This window comes from Rhinolophus sinicus, linkage group LG02, assembly GCF_036562045.2.
Source record: "Rhinolophus sinicus isolate RSC01 linkage group LG02, ASM3656204v1, whole genome shotgun sequence".
Lineage (NCBI taxonomy): Eukaryota > Metazoa > Chordata > Mammalia > Chiroptera > Rhinolophidae > Rhinolophus > Rhinolophus sinicus.
The window spans coordinates 77,417,457-77,435,753 of record NC_133752.1 but is presented as its reverse complement, the minus strand read 5'-3'; the positions used below and the strand labels follow the sequence as shown (position 1 = coordinate 77,435,753).

The window sequence follows — 18,297 nt, the reverse complement described above, 5'->3', positions numbered from 1 at the left end:
TATACTTATATTGTTATAGCCAAAGTAAAACCTTTCTTTTTCTTCCAGGGGATTATGTTATCATGACAATCTTTTTTGACCTGAGCAGACGAATGGGATATTTCACTATTCAGACCTACATTCCTTGTATTCTGACAGTTGTTCTTTCTTGGGTGTCTTTCTGGATCAATAAAGATGCAGTACCTGCAAGAACCTCACTAGGTATGACATATTATATGATGCCATGTATCATGGGACTTTTACAAATATTTTAATGTGGTAAAAGTTTATAGTTGAATATATTAGAATATTCCTCTACATTACAATCAAAGATGAACAGATACTTTAGTGCAATATGATGTTGAAATAAATGTGTGAAAAACAAGTAGGAAATAGAAGAAGTGTAAATAAGTTGACATTTCAGAAAATATTTTTATTTTTCCTGCTCATAGAGGTCAAGGAAAGCATAAATACACAGCAAAAATTAACGCTTGAAAATCATACATAATCCCCGAATCTTAATGTAGGCAACATCTCCAATCACTTTTTAATCAAGATTTTATTGTTTTTCAGCTGAAACACTAATAGCCAGCATTTATTGACTGGTGTGTGTTTAGAAGGCTTTGAAGTGCCTTGCTCTTACAATGGTGCTAATGAACAGTCAGCTGTTCTAAAGGGCAGGTCGCTGAAAGGAACCAGAAGCTTCTAGACTTCTGTAATCTATAAAGTGTGTAATTAGTCTGTGAATATTTTGAGAGTTGCCTGTTCAATAACACTGATTAAAATGGTAATTTGTAATTCATACTTGATAAAATACTTTTATTTTCTTTCTTTAGCAATCTATTGCAATAATCAAAATCATATAAGAAAATGTATCTAATTACTATAGATTTGTTTAAAAGATAATAACTTACATTCATGTACTGAACTATTAAGACAACTTATTGATCAATCGATTTATTCCCAAGATTAGTGCAAGATGACATGAATCACGTTACTCATAATTACATTTTACAAAACATAAAGAAAGTTAGGGCCATTTCTTTTTTCAATAGCAAAGAGGTTTTCATGTGATTTCTATGATATCTGGTGAATAACTCCAGTTAATAAATACAGTAAACTGCAAATCACATAAAAGTGGCAAGAGAAAGCCTAAGACAACTAGCTCTATACTTGGAAATGTAGTTCCCTTGGGAGTCTAAACAAAAGTGTAGACATAGCCAGTGGATAAAATGCACTCGTACCCGAGTTTTGTTTCCTATTTAAACAATTATTATTATTTCAAATTACTTTTTGTGCCAAGGGAAATAGTTTTAGATTATATGTAATTTGAATATGATTGAAAAAGTATATTTTTGTTTTCAAATGTTATTGTCAGGGTTTTTTTTTTTCCAGAGAATTTGAGTGGATTATTTCTACTGTTAGGTTTGTATGAAGCCAAAAACAGTATGCCATAGTGTCATGAAAGGGAAGAGCCAATTGTGGAATTGTGTTTTTGCATGAATTCACATTTTTTAATATTAGCATATCAACTGTAAAGATAAGTGATAGCCAGATCTAACTTGAAGAACATCTCTAATAAGTGTGGGTCCTATGTAGTTGGAAGATCAAGGTTTATTTTTGAAAGTATTCATATATTTTTCGATAGATGATAGATGATAGATAGATAGATAGATAGATAGATAGATAGATAGATAGATATCAAGGACAATTTCCTGATCTCATTTATTCAACATTGCATTTTTAAAAATTAGTTACAAGTGTACAAAGCAACGTAATAGTTAGACATTTACACTCCTTACAAAGTGAATGCCCCCCAATCTAATACTCCTCTGACATCTTATGTAGCTGTTACAATACCATTGACTATATTCCCTATGCTGTACTTTATATCCCGTGACTGTGTGTGTGTGTGTGTGTGTGTGTGTGTGTGTATTTATTTATTTATTTATTTATTTATTTATTTATTTATAGTTGACATCCAATATTATTCTACTTCAGCTTCAGGTATATAGCACAGTGGTCAGGCATCTACACAGTCTATGAAGTGATCCCCCGATGTACAATGGAGTATTACTCAGTCATACAAAAGAATGAAATCTTACCATTTGCAACAACATGGATGGACCTAGAGAATATCATGCTAAGTGAAATACGTCAATGAGAAAGACAAATACCATACGATCTCACTTATAGGTGGAATCTAAAGAACAGAATAAATGAGCAAGCAAAACAGAAATAGACTCAGAGATATAGGAAAAAAAAACGGATGGTTGCTAGATGGGAGGGGCGGAGGATGGGGGAGAAGGTGAAAGGATTAGAAAGCACAAATTAGTAGTCACAACATAGTCACAGGGATATGAAATACAGTATGGGGAATATAATCAACATTGTATTTTAACAAACATTTATCAAGTGCTTTTTATGAAACAGGCAATGTTCTAGGGGCTTCAGCATTAATAGTGAACAATAGTTATAAAATCTTCATGTTCATGGCATTTATGTTTTAGTGGGGTATACAGCTACTGTACAAATATAAAACACATATAATGAAATGTCAGTAATAAAGGAGAAAGCAAAATAAATGGCTAGAGAATGGCAGGGGATGTGGATGGATATAATATTTGCTACTTTATTTTGTGGAGTCCAGCAGACTTCTCTGAGGCGGCAGCGGAGACCTAGGGAGTGTGGGAGCTGCTTGGTGGATGTCTGGTAGAAAGACAGTCCAGGGAAGGAGAGACTCAAGGTTCTGAAGTGGGATCTTCCTTGCCATGCCAAGCTTGAAGTTTGGAAAGAGGGTAACTGTGGCTAGAGCTGACTGAGAAGTGGTAAAAAATGTGATTAGAGAGGAGCCAGTAAGATTATATAAGTTTTAGTAGGTCATATTAAGGACTTGGAGTTTTCTTCCAAATGTGATCAGAAATTATTATAGCATTTTGAGTAGAGAAAGCCATGGAGGAAATACCAATGAATCTTCCTAATAGCTTACATTTTTCTTATCATGGACTCAGAGATGTTTTAATAGGAAATCCACTATCTTTTTTTTTTTTTTTTTTTAAGCTGACTACTGTGGTAATAATTAGTAAACTATAAAAATAAATGTCTGAAAACTAAATTTTACTGTAGTTTTTGTTTCTTTGTGAATAGAAATGTAATAGTTTAATAAAGTAAAATTTAATGTAATAATTGATAATGAAATCAAGGCACACTTTAGATAGGTTTTAAGATACATTTTTTTTAGTAGGGATGGGACATAATTATGGAAATCAGGAATACATTTGGAAATCTACCTTTGTCTGACTATGGGAATGTTGTAATTTAATAAGTTACCAAAGAAAAAGTACATAAAGTGAAGAAGAGGAAAGACTTATATTAATTGAAACTATTTAGCACTTACCATATGCAAAGCCTTTTAAATAAAATTTTGATTTAAAAATTGTTGAAGCAAAAACTGTCAGGAATAAAAGGAGAAAAAATCTGTAACCATACTTGGACATTTTAACACCCTTTCTTACTCATTGATAGAACAATTACATTAAAATAAATCATGATGTAGAAAATCTGAATGAAATTATCAACTACCAGTCCAGATTGATATTCATAGAACCCTACAGCTAACTATAGACTACACTATATTTTTAATTGTACATGGAACATTAACCAAGACCTCAATAAAACTCAAAAGACTAATTTTTTCCAAAACATATTTTCTGACCAAAATGGAAGTAAATAAAAAAATAATAAAAATAATATAGATAATAAAGGCCTCATATTTGGAAATTTAAGCATGATGTTTTAGACAACTCTTGGGTCAAAAAGGAAATTAGAAACTATTTCAAACTGAATTTTAATAAATAATATATAAGTATTTGTAAAATACAGCTAAAGTATTGTTTAAAGGGGAAATTATAGCTTTATAATGCTAATGTTCGAAAGGAAGAAATATTTAAAGTCAGTATTCTAAGTAAGGAATACTAAATAAGGAAAACTAAATAAAATAAATATCTTTGTATAAATTTATTACAAGTACAAAACACTACTGTGACAGTTTTTTTAGATGAGAGGCATAGAGGATTAAGAAAGTTCCCTAAGTCACAGAGCTAAGAGATGGATGAGTCAGAATTTGAACCTAATTTTCCCTCTATGACTCCCAATCCATCATACCTGTGTCATCTTTAATGTTTTTTCAATCATAAATGTTAATGAGAATTAGGCCAGTTTAAGTAAGAAGAGATTAATAGCATGTGCAGCTGTGAGGTAGGGGCCCTAAGACTAGCAGTTGTAACAACCACAAAAGGTCATGGGGTAAAGAAAAACAGACATCCCCGAAGATACATATGTAGGGCTGGGACCCAGGGTGATATCCAATTGTGTTTGCTGAATTCTTCAAAATATGAAGATTTACTCCATGCTTTTAAAGCATCCCCTTGATGTAATTTTGCCTGTATTTTTTACTTAAACTTTGAAATTAACATATAGGTTTAATTCAAGTTATCGTATCAGAAAACACTCTACTAGTTGCATTAATGTTAACTGGTTATGGCAAAAAAAAAACTCAAATCACTGTAGATTAAATCACTGGTAGAAGAGTATTTGTTTTTTCATATAAAAAGTTTAGAGATAGGTAATCAAAGGGTAATTGCAATGTGAGGTACTCAGTCTTCTTTGATCTTTCTGCTGTGTTGTGGGTAATTTTAATTTTCACGATCTCTTAATATTCTAAGATGGTTGCTGGTGCTCTGGCCAGTGTATTCGAGTAGAAAACTGTGAGGAAGAGAGAAAGAAGGGCATTTCCTGTCTCTTTAATGCCATCTTTTAAAAAAAATGAAACACAAAGGACATATAAATTATATTAGTTTTAGGTATACAACATAATGATTCAATATTTATATATATTGTTAAGTGATCACCACAATAAGTCTAGTTAACATCCATCACCATATGTAGTTAACAAAAATCTTTCTTCTTGTGATTAGAACTTTTAAGATCTACTCTTTTAGCAACTTTCAAATATACAATACAGCATTGTAAACTATAATCACTATGCTGTACATCACATCCCCATAACCTATTTATCTTATAACCAGAAGTTTGTACATTTTGACTCCCTTTACCCATTTTTAATGTGATCATTTGGATGTTGCTTATACCCTTGACTTAATTCTCGTTGGCTAGATCTCAGCCTGTGTCCACACATAGCTGAGAAAAGGTGGCAAAGAAAGCTGTTCTTCCAGGCAGCCTCGTGCCCACTGAAAATTGTATAGTCTGTCACTATGGAGGAAGGGAAGAATGGGTACGGAGAGTCAACTACTTGTAGTCCACAGAATTTAGATGATTAAAACACAGGCACGAAGAGCTGTGGTTACCAGTATTTCTTTTTTTTTTCCTGTTAATCAGTTATCATACCCTTTTGTTTCCATTGTTTATTTCCGCCCACAATATTGCCAAATGAGATGAAATAATAAAAATGATCTGTTATTTTTCATTTTTTATTATTTCCCTCCCTCCACAGGTATTACTACAGTTCTGACCATGACAACTCTGAGTACAATCGCCCGTAAGTCATTGCCTAAGGTTTCTTACGTAACAGCGATGGATCTCTTTGTTTCTGTTTGTTTCATTTTCGTGTTTGCAGCCTTGATGGAATATGGCACCTTGCATTATTTTACCAGCAACAAAAAAACAAAGACTGCTAGAGACAGGAAGCTGAAAGACAAGGCAACGGTATGTTAAAAAATTTCTATTTTATAAATAGCAATTTACTATTAGGGACACTTCTTTTTCTTTTTAATATATTTATTTTGTATGTTCAAATTACAGTTGACGTCATTATGTTAGTTTCAGGGGTACAACATAGTGATTAGATCTTTATATAGCTTATAAAGGGATCAATTCGATAAATCTGGTACCTGTCTGATATCATACATACTTATTGCAATATTATTGAGTATATTTCTTATGCTATATTTACATCCCGTGACTATTTTGTAACTACTGATCTGTACTTCTTAACTCCTTCCCCTGTCACTCACCCCTCCAAGCCCCCTCCCATCTGGCACCATCAAAATGTTCTCTATTATTTTGTTTCTGTTTTTTTTTGTGTTTTTTTTTTTTTGTCTAGATTCCACATATAAGCAAAATTATATAGTATTTATCTTTGTCTGACTTATTTTACTCAGCATATTACCCTCTAGGTCCATCAATGTTGTTGCAGATAGCAAGATTGCATTTTTCTTCTTTTTTTCCCCCCTCTGGCTAAGTAATGTTAATGGTATATATTATATACCACTTCTTTATTCATTCATCTATTGATGGACATTTAGGTTGCTTCCATAGCTCGGCTATTGTAAGTAATGTTGCAATGAACATATGGATGCATATGTCTTTTCAAATTAGTATTTTGTGTTTTGTTCAAATAAATACCTAGAAGTGGAATTATTGGGTCTTTCTTTGTTTCTTGTTATAGCCTTGTTTTAGTGTATTTTGTCTGGTAGTAGTATTTCTATCTCAACTTTTTTCTTTTATTTCCATTTTCATGAAATATTTTTTTCATCATTTTTATTTCAGTCTGTATGTGTCTTTTAATCTGAAATGAGTTTCTCATGGACAGCATATGTAAGGGTCTTGCTTTCTTATTCATTCAGCCACCCTATGTCTTTTAATTGGAGCATTTAATCCATTTACATTGAAAGTAATTATTCATAGATATTTAGTTATTGCCATTTTATTCATAATTTGATCCTTTTTTTCTTCTTCTTAAAAAAGTCTCTAACTTTTCTGGTTTGATGGTGATGAACTCCTTTAGCTTTTTCTTGTCTGGGAAGCTCTTTATCTGTCCTTCAATTCTGAATGATAGTTTTGCTGGGTAGAGTAATTTTGGTTGTAGGTCCTTGCTTTTCATCACTTTGAATATTTTGTGCCAATCCCGTCTGGCCTGCAAAGTTTCTGTTGAAAAATCAACTGATAGTCTTGTGAGAGCTCCCTTATAGGTAACTACCTGCTTTTTCTCTTGCTGCTTTTATGATTCTCTTTTTGTCTTTAAACTTCACCATTTTAATTATGATGTGTCTTGTTGTGGGCCTCTTTGGGTTTATCTTCTTTGGGACTATCTGTGCTTCCAGAGTTTGTATGTCTATTTCCTTTGCCAGGTTAGGGAAGTTTTCTATCATTATTTCTTCAAGTAGTTTTTCAATTCCTTGCTCTTTCTCTTCTCCTTCTGGAGAAGGCAGACCTATGATACGAATGTTGTTATGCTTGATATTGTCCGAGAGGCACCTTAAACTATTCTTTTTTGGGGGATTTTTTTTTCTTGTTGTTATTCTAATTGTGTGTTTTCTGCTACTTTATCTTCCAAATTACTGATTTGATCCTCTGCTTCATATATTCCACTATCTATTCCCTCTAATGTAGTCTTTATTTCAGTTATTGTATTCTTCATTTCTAACATGGTTCTGTTTTATGTTTTCTATTTCCATTTTTATGTTGCCTATCTCTTTTTTGAAGTTCTCCCTGAGATCACTGAGCATCCTTATATGCAGTGTTTCGAACTCTGCATCTGGTAGATTGCTTGTCTCCATTTTGTTTAGTGCTTTTTCTGGAGCTTTGTTATTTCATTTGGGACATCTTTCTTTGTTTCCCAATTTTGGCTGCCTCCCAGTTTCTGTTTTTATGTATCAGGTAGATCTACAATGTCTCTCAGTTTTAGTAGAGTAGCCTTATGAGTATTTATCCTGTGGGGCCCAGTGGCACTGTCTCTCTGGTCACCTGAGCTGGGTTTTGCAAATATGTCCCTTGTGTGTGTTGTATGTGCCCTTCTGTTGTATTTGATCTTTGGTTGCTCTTTGCACATCAATAGGAGGGATTGATACTCAGGCAGATTGGTTGTAAGTACTGGTGGTGACTAAAGTGGAGGAGGTGCTGTGTAGGGGCTGATCCTATGGAGCATGATTCACTTTAATGGGGCTCTGGTGCATGCCCAGTCTGCCATTTGAGTGTGTTACTAATGGAGAAAGTTGGGTGGTTCTCTGGTGTGGTCTGAAGCTGGCCACCAGGTGTGTTGTTTCTTGAGCCTTTTGGGAAGGGTCTTTTGCAAGCCAAGGTCATTTGCTACCTCTGTCCTGTCCCGCACCACTTGATATGAGCTAAAGAGTGATCTACAGAGGGGTGCCACTTGTGCTGGGCTTGGAGGTGCCGGGGAGAGGCTAAGCTGCAAACTGAGGCTGGCTGCTACTAGTGCTAGTCTTGGGACTACTTAGCAAGAGATGCAGGGTGCACTGAAGTTAAATAATGCATGTTTGGGGTTTGTGAACGTTTGAGAGATTTTAGGAAATGCCACAGTATGAGTCAAGACAGGCCATTTTTAAGGAAAAGCCACTGGAAGCAGCTTGGGTGGGCCCAAAATGTGTGTGAGGCTGGGTCTCAGGGAATCACAAGGGTGGGGTAAATGTTGTTAGCCAGGTTAATGGAGACTAAGATGTGGCTTCCATTTGCGTCTGTCCACTGGGTTGGAGGAGGAAAAACAATGGCTTCTGCCAGCACTTCTGTCTAGGAGAAAGCAGCCCCCCCCCAGTCCTTGTCTTGAAGCCAGACAATTCATTTCTTCCCCTTATGTGCCTGGTGCCTTTCAAGCTGCTGCCCCAGCATTGGAGCTCAGAGCTAGTGAGTCCATCAGCGAGGGAATCCAGGTGCAGGCCCTTTAAGAGAGGCACCTGGGACTCCAACTGTCCGCCATCTCATTCAGCCACAATCTCCACTGATTTTCACAGCCTGAAGCTGTGGGGACTTCCCTTCCTACCATGGAAATCTGGGTTAGGGAGCCTGATGTGGGGCTGTGACTCCTCACTCCTCAGGGGAGACCTCAGCATCTGAGATATACCTCCCTGTTTTTAACTACTGCATGAGGGTGTGGCACCAGCCCTGTCAGCACCTTCACCCCTCTCACCAGTCTTGACTTGGCTTCTTCTGTATATCCTTAGTTATTAGAACTTCTGTTCAGCTAGACTTCAGGTGATTCTCAATGATGGTTGTTCTGTAGTTTAGTTGTAATTTTGATGTGGTCATGAGAGGAGGTGAGCTCTTTTGAATACTCATGTCATAGTTGCTTAGACTAATACGGATGCTTGAAGTACCCTGACAAGAGATAAATCAAATTATGATGAAACTGGAGTACCTAACATTGCCCACTAAGCAAAGTGTGTTTATATTTTCCTACAGAAAAAACTCTTAGATAATCTTTCTAAAGAGTGGTTTTGTATGCTGTGAATTTTCCCCAAGTGGTAGTTTCTTATACCTAAAACATTATTTAGGATCACTCTTTAAAGAGATTCTATGTTTGTATGAGGATTTGGAATTCTAGTAACATGTGGCCCAGAAAATTAATTTAAATTTTAAAGTAAAGATTCCTCTTTAATATTAGTATTCAGCTTGTTTGAAAGTTGTAGCTATAAAGTTCTGTTTGCTTTCTGTATAATTGTACTATTTTACCCCCTTACCAATCATATATCTACCTTAACTTATATTATATCTAGTTGATATATTATAATTGATTCTAAAATACATAAGTTTTGGGTGATAGAGTATAATATCTTGTTATAATGGCAATTATAAAACCTTAAAATAATATCTAACACTTTCTGAGTATGCCAGGCACTCCTCTAAGTATTTCACCCGTGTGATTTCATTTATGATCATATGAGAGTACAAGTTCAGTAATTCGTACCAGGACAGCCTTAGGAAGTAAAGGATCTAAGACCCAAACTCATGTCTTTTTTGGTGCCAGAGCTCCAGCTTGTAATCCTTCCTTTATATTTCTTGTTCTCATAGAACTCAGAAAAGTAAACATGTGTTTCTCCAATATTAATAAAAAAGGCAATTCGTTGCTGACTCCAGAAAATGTTTTCAAAGCATATTTGTTCCAATATACCCAAATAAATGAGCACTGTATAAAATAGCTATGCAAGGTTGGCAAGCATATATCCTACCATAGTGTGTATATAATGAGGCATAGAGTTTCCCATATTATCTCCTGACTTTGTACGTTCTAAGATTTAATGCTTCTTCTGCCTCCCTGCATTTTTCATTAGTTTCTTTATAAAACTTTGTCATACTTATAAATTATATTTTACTCTCATGTTATATTCCAAGAAGAAAATCCTTGTGAATTTGTTTTCAGCAGAGCACATTGCTGCCAATACATATCTGAAAACTTATATTATAGACTAGCCTGTGATTTTCTCAAGTTGACATTATTTGAACTTATTCATAGGGCATACTATGACCCCTAAATGGACAAACCATCAAAGGGCAATGATTTCAACTTTAATATCTATTTGCTAAATTCTAGGTAAAGAAAAATGCCGGTTTTCTGCTATGTTCCTTTAATCAAAGCCAAGCATGCTCTCTGGATTTTCCATTTCATCATTTACTCATCCATACCTATGTTCAATTACTGCCTTGAAAATTTTACTTTTGGAAATAGTGAATGAAAGCCAAGCAGTGTGCAATCTCACATGGATTCTCTAATTTCATCCAAACGATGTATACTGTAGGTAATATTATTATAACACCTATGGATAATACTCAACCAACAAGTGGCCACAGCTAATCAGTTTGACTTCAGATCATGCACGCTCAACCCCATGAGTACATGTCACATTTACTCAGGAAGCTAAAACATGGAGTAAAAACTTTAAAATTATGGCTTATTTAATCATTCATTCACCAAATATGTAAGGGCACCCATGTTCTAAATACTGTTCTAGAATAATTATTTAAGAAAAAAATCTCTATGTTGAGTATTTAAAACTTAGCATCAAACCCAGGAAGCAAAATACTAAAGATGAAAAATAAGGAATAAAATGTAAATGCGGGCTTTGAAGCACTAAATTTCAAATATCAAAAGTTAAATTTGACGTATTATGATTGAGTACCTGGGTACAAAAAAATATTTTCTTTAGAGCCTCCCACAATAAAGTTCTATAGGCTTTTATTTCTCTTCAGTTATGTGACTCATGAGCTCTATTTACTACTGAATGACACTTTAAATGAAAAACTGGAATCAGTAATCAAATCTGACTCCCTGCCTGGTTCTGTGTTCAGCCATATATTCTTGCTAATCAGGTAATTATTGAAGTACCAAATTTCAAAGTATTTATAACTCTTTTGTATAAATGATAGAAAACTATAGCTTTCTCATTGTCTCCTTCCTATCCTCATCTTCAATATTTTAGCTTACCTTTAATAGCTATTGTATTGGTTATTTTAAGACAACAGTTTAGTGGTTACCAGAGGATAAGGAGAGAGGGGGGTGGTAGATGAGGGTAAAGGGGATCAAATATATGGTGATGGAAGGAGAACTGACTCTGGGTGATGAACACACAATGTGATATATAGATGATGTATTACAGAATTGTACACCTTAAATCTATGTAACTTTGCTAAAATTGTCACCTCAATAAAATTTATTTTTTTAAAAAATAGTACACTTAAATTTCTACTTCTTAATTCATTATTCTGTCATATTATGACTAATTCTAATGAGAATATGACATTTCTTTTGTGTCATATATACATATGTATACATATAGACATATACATATATACATATACACATATACACATATATACATACATATATATATATATATATATATATATATATATATATATATATATATATATATATCTTGACATTTTCATCATCATCTATTTGTCCATGGTATAAAAAGATTTTTAAGGATCAGTGTAATTTCTGTTTTTTGACCTCAGTCATTTCCTTGTTGCTTAATATTCTTATCTTTTATAACTGAGAATTTTCTTCATTCTTTATTCCAGTTGATTTCTGTTTTCTTCTCTAAAACTATTATTAGATGAATTTTAAACTTCCTAGGTTAGTTATACATGTATTCCAGATTTTCTTTTTATCATATTTTTCATTGAGATACATATTTTTCTACATATTGTGGTCAATTTCCTCAAGATTGTATTTTACAATGCTTTAGAGTTTCTTAATTACAATAACTTGATTTTCTGAGAACTCTTATTTTCTAACTGTTCTTCCACCTTTTGGAATTAAATGGACACAATAGCTCTTCAAGTATTTCTGAGTGAACTAATTAGAAAGTTTAATGTTCTCTTACATTTCCTGGATTATTGGAATCAGTAATTCGAACTGTTCATCATCATTATTTTTTCTTGGTTTACATTGAGAGTTCTTGGAAATTTTTGTCCAATAGACACCTGCAAGCTTGGCACATAACTGTTAAGTTTGCAACTGTCAGATTTCACTTTCATTTGTGTGTATGGGGAGCATGGCATCTGTTTGCTTTCAAATATACACCCATACACTACATAATGATGAAACTATTCCTAGGACATCCCAATACCAACTTCAGGAGCACTAATCCTCCTCTGGGTGGCATGAGGTTATTTATTTATTTGTTTGTTTGTTTGTTTAAAATTTTTATTTTTAGAAGTTATGGAGTTCTAAGCCTCAGCAAACACCAACCTGTCATCATCTCTATTTCTCTGCATGTATGGTAGATGAGCAGTACTTTAGACAGGGCAGCTGTTCTGGAGATGGACTAATGCCGTGCTTTTCATCCCTTTTATCATTCCCAGTCTTCCTACGTTACAGTGAGTCTCTCTGAAGCTTTGATGGGAAGAACAACTCTCACACTCATGTACCTATTTCTGAGCCTCTCCTGAAATGTGGCTTCCTTTGGTCTACTTTTTCCATTGGCCTATTTCCATCTGTTCTTTGTCTTTTAATAACGCATCACAAATTCTTCTAAATGGTGGCTCAACATCATGAAGAGCCACCTCATTATCTGTTTTTGACACTAATGTGCATTTTTAAATTTTTGAAATCCTGACTAGTACTTATAGGATTTTGTGAAAATAGAGTGGAGAAAACTTATGCTTAGGTTGGCAGCTTCACTTGCAACTTTTTAAATAGGAAATTTAATAATAGTAATATTAGTATTATCTAATATCAATAACATGATCTAATATTTTGTCAATTTACATTACTAATATTTAATAGCATTAATGATATTAGTATATGACATACAGTTATAAGATTATATAAATAAATATATAAACATAATTTGTACATACATGTTTTATTTACTATTTAATAGTATTTATTTGATATTAGTATGTCTTGGTACTTAAAATATATTTTGTATATTAACTATATTATTAAATGTAATATAGTATTTAATATACAACCAGATACATATGAATATGTAATACAGAGAATGGAATCGATTTTTTAAAATGTTAAGTTCTGCTATATTCTTAGTGACTTTTTGAAATTACAAAATATGGTATATTCTCTAAACTATCATTTAAATTAAAAGACAATCCTATTTAATATTGATGATTCTTTTTATGTCACTTAAACTGATTTATTTTTTCAATGCTTGCTATTTTGAGGGGTAGCAGGATCTTTACTTGAAAAGTTGCAAGATGGGTAATATAGTTGCACTTCAGATGAATACGGTTTGGAATGTGTATAGTGTCATACTGGTTTCCAAGTCACTAGTCTATCAGTCCAAATATTTTACTGATACTGTGTCAGCTCTTTGACTATTTTTCTCAGTACATATAAAGTCTATTTCCATTCACATTTATCATTCATTAAAGTATAGTTTCTTTCAATTTATGAATTTGTGGTGTTTTGGGGGTGGTAGCAGGCAACTGGAAAGTTGCCAATTTAAACTGTCACTTTAATAGAAGTTCTCCATGATTTTGAGCACCAGAAATTAGTCCACTTTTTAAAAATGAACCAATTGCAATTTTTATGTACTTTAATGTTTAATCTTTTCTGTTATGCAGAGTTGATATCTTCGGACAAACACATTGGCTTTCCATTTATGGCAGTTCTGAGTAGAATATGGAATGTGTTTTATTCCATATAACCTTGAAATTTCCAACAAACAAACTTGTATTTTAATCACTTTTCTGATGAGCATTTGAACTATGGAATTTAAGTATAAGTGACAAGGAAATTAATACCAACTTTCTCATTTTGTACATAATTTTATTGCTCCACTAAAACTCAGGAGTCTAGTAAAGTAACCCCAAGTGTCAATCTCAAAAGTCTATCATTAACATTTAATAGTATACTGCCTCTGCTTTTTGATACATCTAAGCCAGTGGAGTCGTGAATTTATTTGTGTTTAGGGCATTACTCCTTATCTTCAGGCTGCACGTTTTCTTTCTAATATGGATGTTATGACTCGTGTGATGCATTTATCTTTTTGAAATATCACAAAATGTGATTATTTTCTTCTTTTTGCTTCTACTGAATGTTTAATATTTTGTGGTTTGGATTCTACATTCCTCTTTAGAAATAAAATGTATTTAAAAATAAGTCCAAATTTTAGATGTTCTCATTTTTCTTTGTTTAATATTTAAAACATTTTCCATACGGTATTTAATTTTTATGGCTTTGAATTATATTTATTTCAAAATTTAGGGTTAAAATTATAAACATTTTCATTAGAAAGAATTTAAGATCAGATTAAAACAATTTTAATCACTGTATTTACTGTTTTGATAATAAAACCACTGATTATAATAAGTTGTAAAGTCATATCTTCAGATAACCCCTGAAATAAGCAGAAGTTCTGAAGGATGAAGAGTTACTAGAACTGCAATCTTCATTCATTTTTTACTTGCCATTTTTTTATTCAAGGTTTTTTGTGTTTTTTTTTCTTTTCCTGGTAACTTTTTTTTTTTTTTTTTCTGGTAACATTTTTTGTTGTGGTCCAAGTTTTTGTTATTTTGTTGCTGCTTATTTTAACACAAACTTTATAGCCAATTGTGATATATCCTCTTCAGGAATCAACACTAGCAATGACAATAACATCAACAATAAGTATTGCCTATTGGCAGCTGAATACTTAATATGGTTCAAATATTTTGCTTGGTGCTTTATGTGCATCATCTCATTTAATCATCAAACAGGTCCATGTATTGTTACTGTGACTTTTGTACAGCAAAAGACACAGAGGCAGAAGAGCTGTCATATTTCCTGTTCAAGCTTACACAACTATACTGGGCAGAGCTGGAATTTCTGACCAAGCCTGTCCGACTCCTAAGTGATTGCGTTAAAGTTACATGGTATCCTGGCTTTGCTTGATTATTTTTTATATTGTAAAAAATTATTTTTATTATTTAAGTAGAATCTGGTGTCATAAAAAAGTTTATTTGATATGTGTCTCAAATCATCCTGATAATAATAGTAGCTATTATTACTGGGTAAGCTGGAGCACTGATCATTTTATGTGGTTACAAAATTTACTGATCACAGACATCACAATAGGTAAGTGCTAATGTAATTCCATCTATGAGGATAGCGACATTGGTAGAATGAGTTGTTGTGAAACCTGAGTTTTAAACTCCTGCATATTCTCTCTCCCAAATATAATACCTTGATCTTAGCCACAACTACAAACCCCATCATATCTTTTTTATTCATTTATGGCTTCTCAAAGTTTTTTTGCATTATCAAAATGTCATCTTTGCTATTTGTTCTCATTATTACTAAAAAAAATAAATAAATTACATAATATAACAATAGCAAACATACTTATGGCATTGTAAATGTTTAATGTAAAACATCATAGAAATATACAGTTTATTTTTGTTTTAGAATTAGATTCATGATTGACAATATTTTAGTGGATCATCTTTCTAAAGGTATAAAACATGTTTCATTTTTGAGGGAAGTTTTTTTCTGCATGACCTTTGGATTATAAAATGATATTATATGTTACAAAGTAAATTATAATGTAAAAAAAAAAAAAAAAAACATTTGGGTTGAATACCTCTTTGATTTTTAGACCCAAGATTATTTTTTCTGTTTATCACTCTTTTAGAGTTTGCCTTGAGGGGACAAATTGATCTTTGGTATGCTGTTTTCTTTCTCATTCATTATTTTACTCAGATATCCCTTGGACTCCATCCGGGATCCACTCTGATTCCAATGAATAGCATTTCTCTGCCTCAAGGAGAAGATGATTATGGGTATCAGTGTTTGGAGGGCAAAGATTGTGCCAGTTTCTTCTGCTGCTTTGAAGACTGCAAAACGGGATCATGGAGGGAAGGAAGGATACACATACGCATTGCCAAAATTGATTCCTATTCTCGAATATTTTTCCCAACAGCTTTTGCCCTGTTCAATCTGGTTTATTGGGTTGGCTATCTTTACTTATAAGTTCTATTCACTAGGAAAAAATCATAAGTTTAACTAAATTCAGTATAATCTACTGCACTTTGGTAACAGGAAGTTTAAATTTAAAATGCAGAAAATCCAATGGTTAAAATGTGAATAGTATGGTAACCATTTTAAGGCTTTCATAGGTAAGTAAAGTAGCAGCTTTCATATTAATTTACTTAACTTTATGTAAAACAGATTAGGTGTAAAATTCAGTATACTAAAAGTACTACTATATATTTTACTTGAATTTTATTTATTTTACTTATATCACATTAGGATTTTGAACTTTTAAATTCCTTGATTCACGTATTAAAACTGGAATAATTTAAAGATATATTTTATTTCAATATAGTCTATCATTATTTGTATTGAGACCCTGATACAATCACTACTATTCATGTAGTAAATTTTTGCCTAGAAAATATTGTTAATTTGATTTTTTTCTTGCTCTTTACTTGGATGCCCTGATTACAATAGAAATAGATGGAAACATAAAGCCATGCTTTCCTGGGATTGACTTCCAAGATATTTTACTCTCAAGAAGAAATTGATTTATTTTTAAATTCTTTATTAATTAATGAAGAAAAGACCTATTTTTACCTTACTAAAAGGACAGTTTTTATTTGTGTTTTAATCAAGTCCATTGCCTGACACAATATTAAATAGAACTCCAGTTATATTTAGTTTTGATGATTTACAAACTATGATAGAAACCATCAAAGTAATTTCTTTTAAATACAAGGTGAAAGAAATAAGGATGGTACATGTAACCATTTTATTCTCTGCTCCATAAAAATTATGTATGTAGTATGAAGAGCTTAACACTGAAATAGTTGGCTCTACCAGCACTGAAATTAAATACAGAGAGAATTGATTTTTTTCTTTATGCTCTACAGAAGTGTCACATTTCTCAAGTTAACAAAAGCATTTGAGGAAAAGTGCTTTGTGGTTAAAGAATTATTACCTAGCAAATTGAATAATAGTTCATATTGAGGATGCGGTCTTAATATGAACTATTAACATTGTTCAGCCTAGAAATATTCTGGAAACACACTGTTAAACATTTGTCATATATTGCTTTTCCATTTCCTAAGTTTAGACCCTGCCAGTTTTACAACTTCATTATAAATTGTTCCGATGTTCTTTTTCCTAGGAAATGAGAGCAGGCTCAAAAGTCATGGTGGCGTTCTGTTAAGAGGCATTTCTGATGAACATTGAGTGTGGGGGTTCTCTAAATTTGTGGAGCCAGGAGCTTTGAAAGTTTCACTATAGTTTGACTATTGGTAATGTTTTCCAAAATGTGTCGTTTGTTAAGAGACTTAAATTTATGCTTGAATCATTATATTCCTGTAACTAGTTTGGCATATCAATTGTTTATATGAACTTCATATTAATTCACCATCACCTAATTTCCTGGAAAATCTCCAGAGTCATCTTGCAGGTTAAATTTAAAAAAAAAAAAAAGAAAAAAATGTTTCCATTGCCCAGAGCAACGATTAGGATGAAGTTTTATGATCAAGGCCTATCTCATGTGGAAGAAGCTATGACCTGTGCATTTGACACTCTAGCTTTTAATACAATAATTACTTTCATAGTTAGTAAACATATGAGTGAGGCTTTAGCATGGTTAAACCTGTTTTTAGAATATGCAGTTTTAGAAAATCTAAATGTATTTCATTGTGTGTTCCCAGCTATGTCTGAATTTTTCACTTTGCTTAGAAACCTTTGAAAAAAGTAATCATAAATTGAACAACAATGACAGAATATCCACCGACACTGCTTTTTTTGAATGGAGAGCCAAATTAAACTTTGGCCTTGTAATATATTAACTTACAAATTATTCATGCAGTCATTTTTATAACACTGAGTATTGATGGCCATTCTTAAGGTGAACATTCATTTAGGGATAAATGAAAAATGAAGTACCCATGAAGAATAAAACACTTTACTATAATGTTTACTAAAACATTTTCATGTTTTAAGATGTTATCATGGGGACAGTGTAAATTCTTAGATTTTTTTCAAGTCTCTCTGAGCATGACTATATTTTAAAATACTTAAAAATGCTTAATAGAAATAGCTTGGATGTT

The 18,297-nt window shown here is 32.7% G+C and overlaps 1 protein-coding gene across 2 annotated transcripts in view; it reads left to right on the top strand.

The window, feature by feature from the left end:
• GABRG1 (gamma-aminobutyric acid type A receptor subunit gamma1) overlaps positions 1 to 17,679 on the top strand; it is a 52,702-nt gene extending 35,023 nt beyond the window's left edge. The window contains exons 7-9 of one of the 2 annotated variants that reach the window (XM_019741070.2): positions 49 to 201; positions 5,492 to 5,703; positions 15,935 to 17,679. In XM_019741070.2, coding sequence (XP_019596629.1) covers positions 49 to 201; positions 5,492 to 5,703; positions 15,935 to 16,204 — 635 coding nt within the window. In that variant the 3' untranslated portion in view covers positions 16,205 to 17,679. The remainder of the gene's footprint in view (positions 1 to 48; positions 202 to 5,491; positions 5,704 to 15,934) is intronic. The other variant, XM_074324630.1, reaches the window with a different exon arrangement.
• Positions 17,680 to 18,297: the final 618 nt, after the last annotated feature.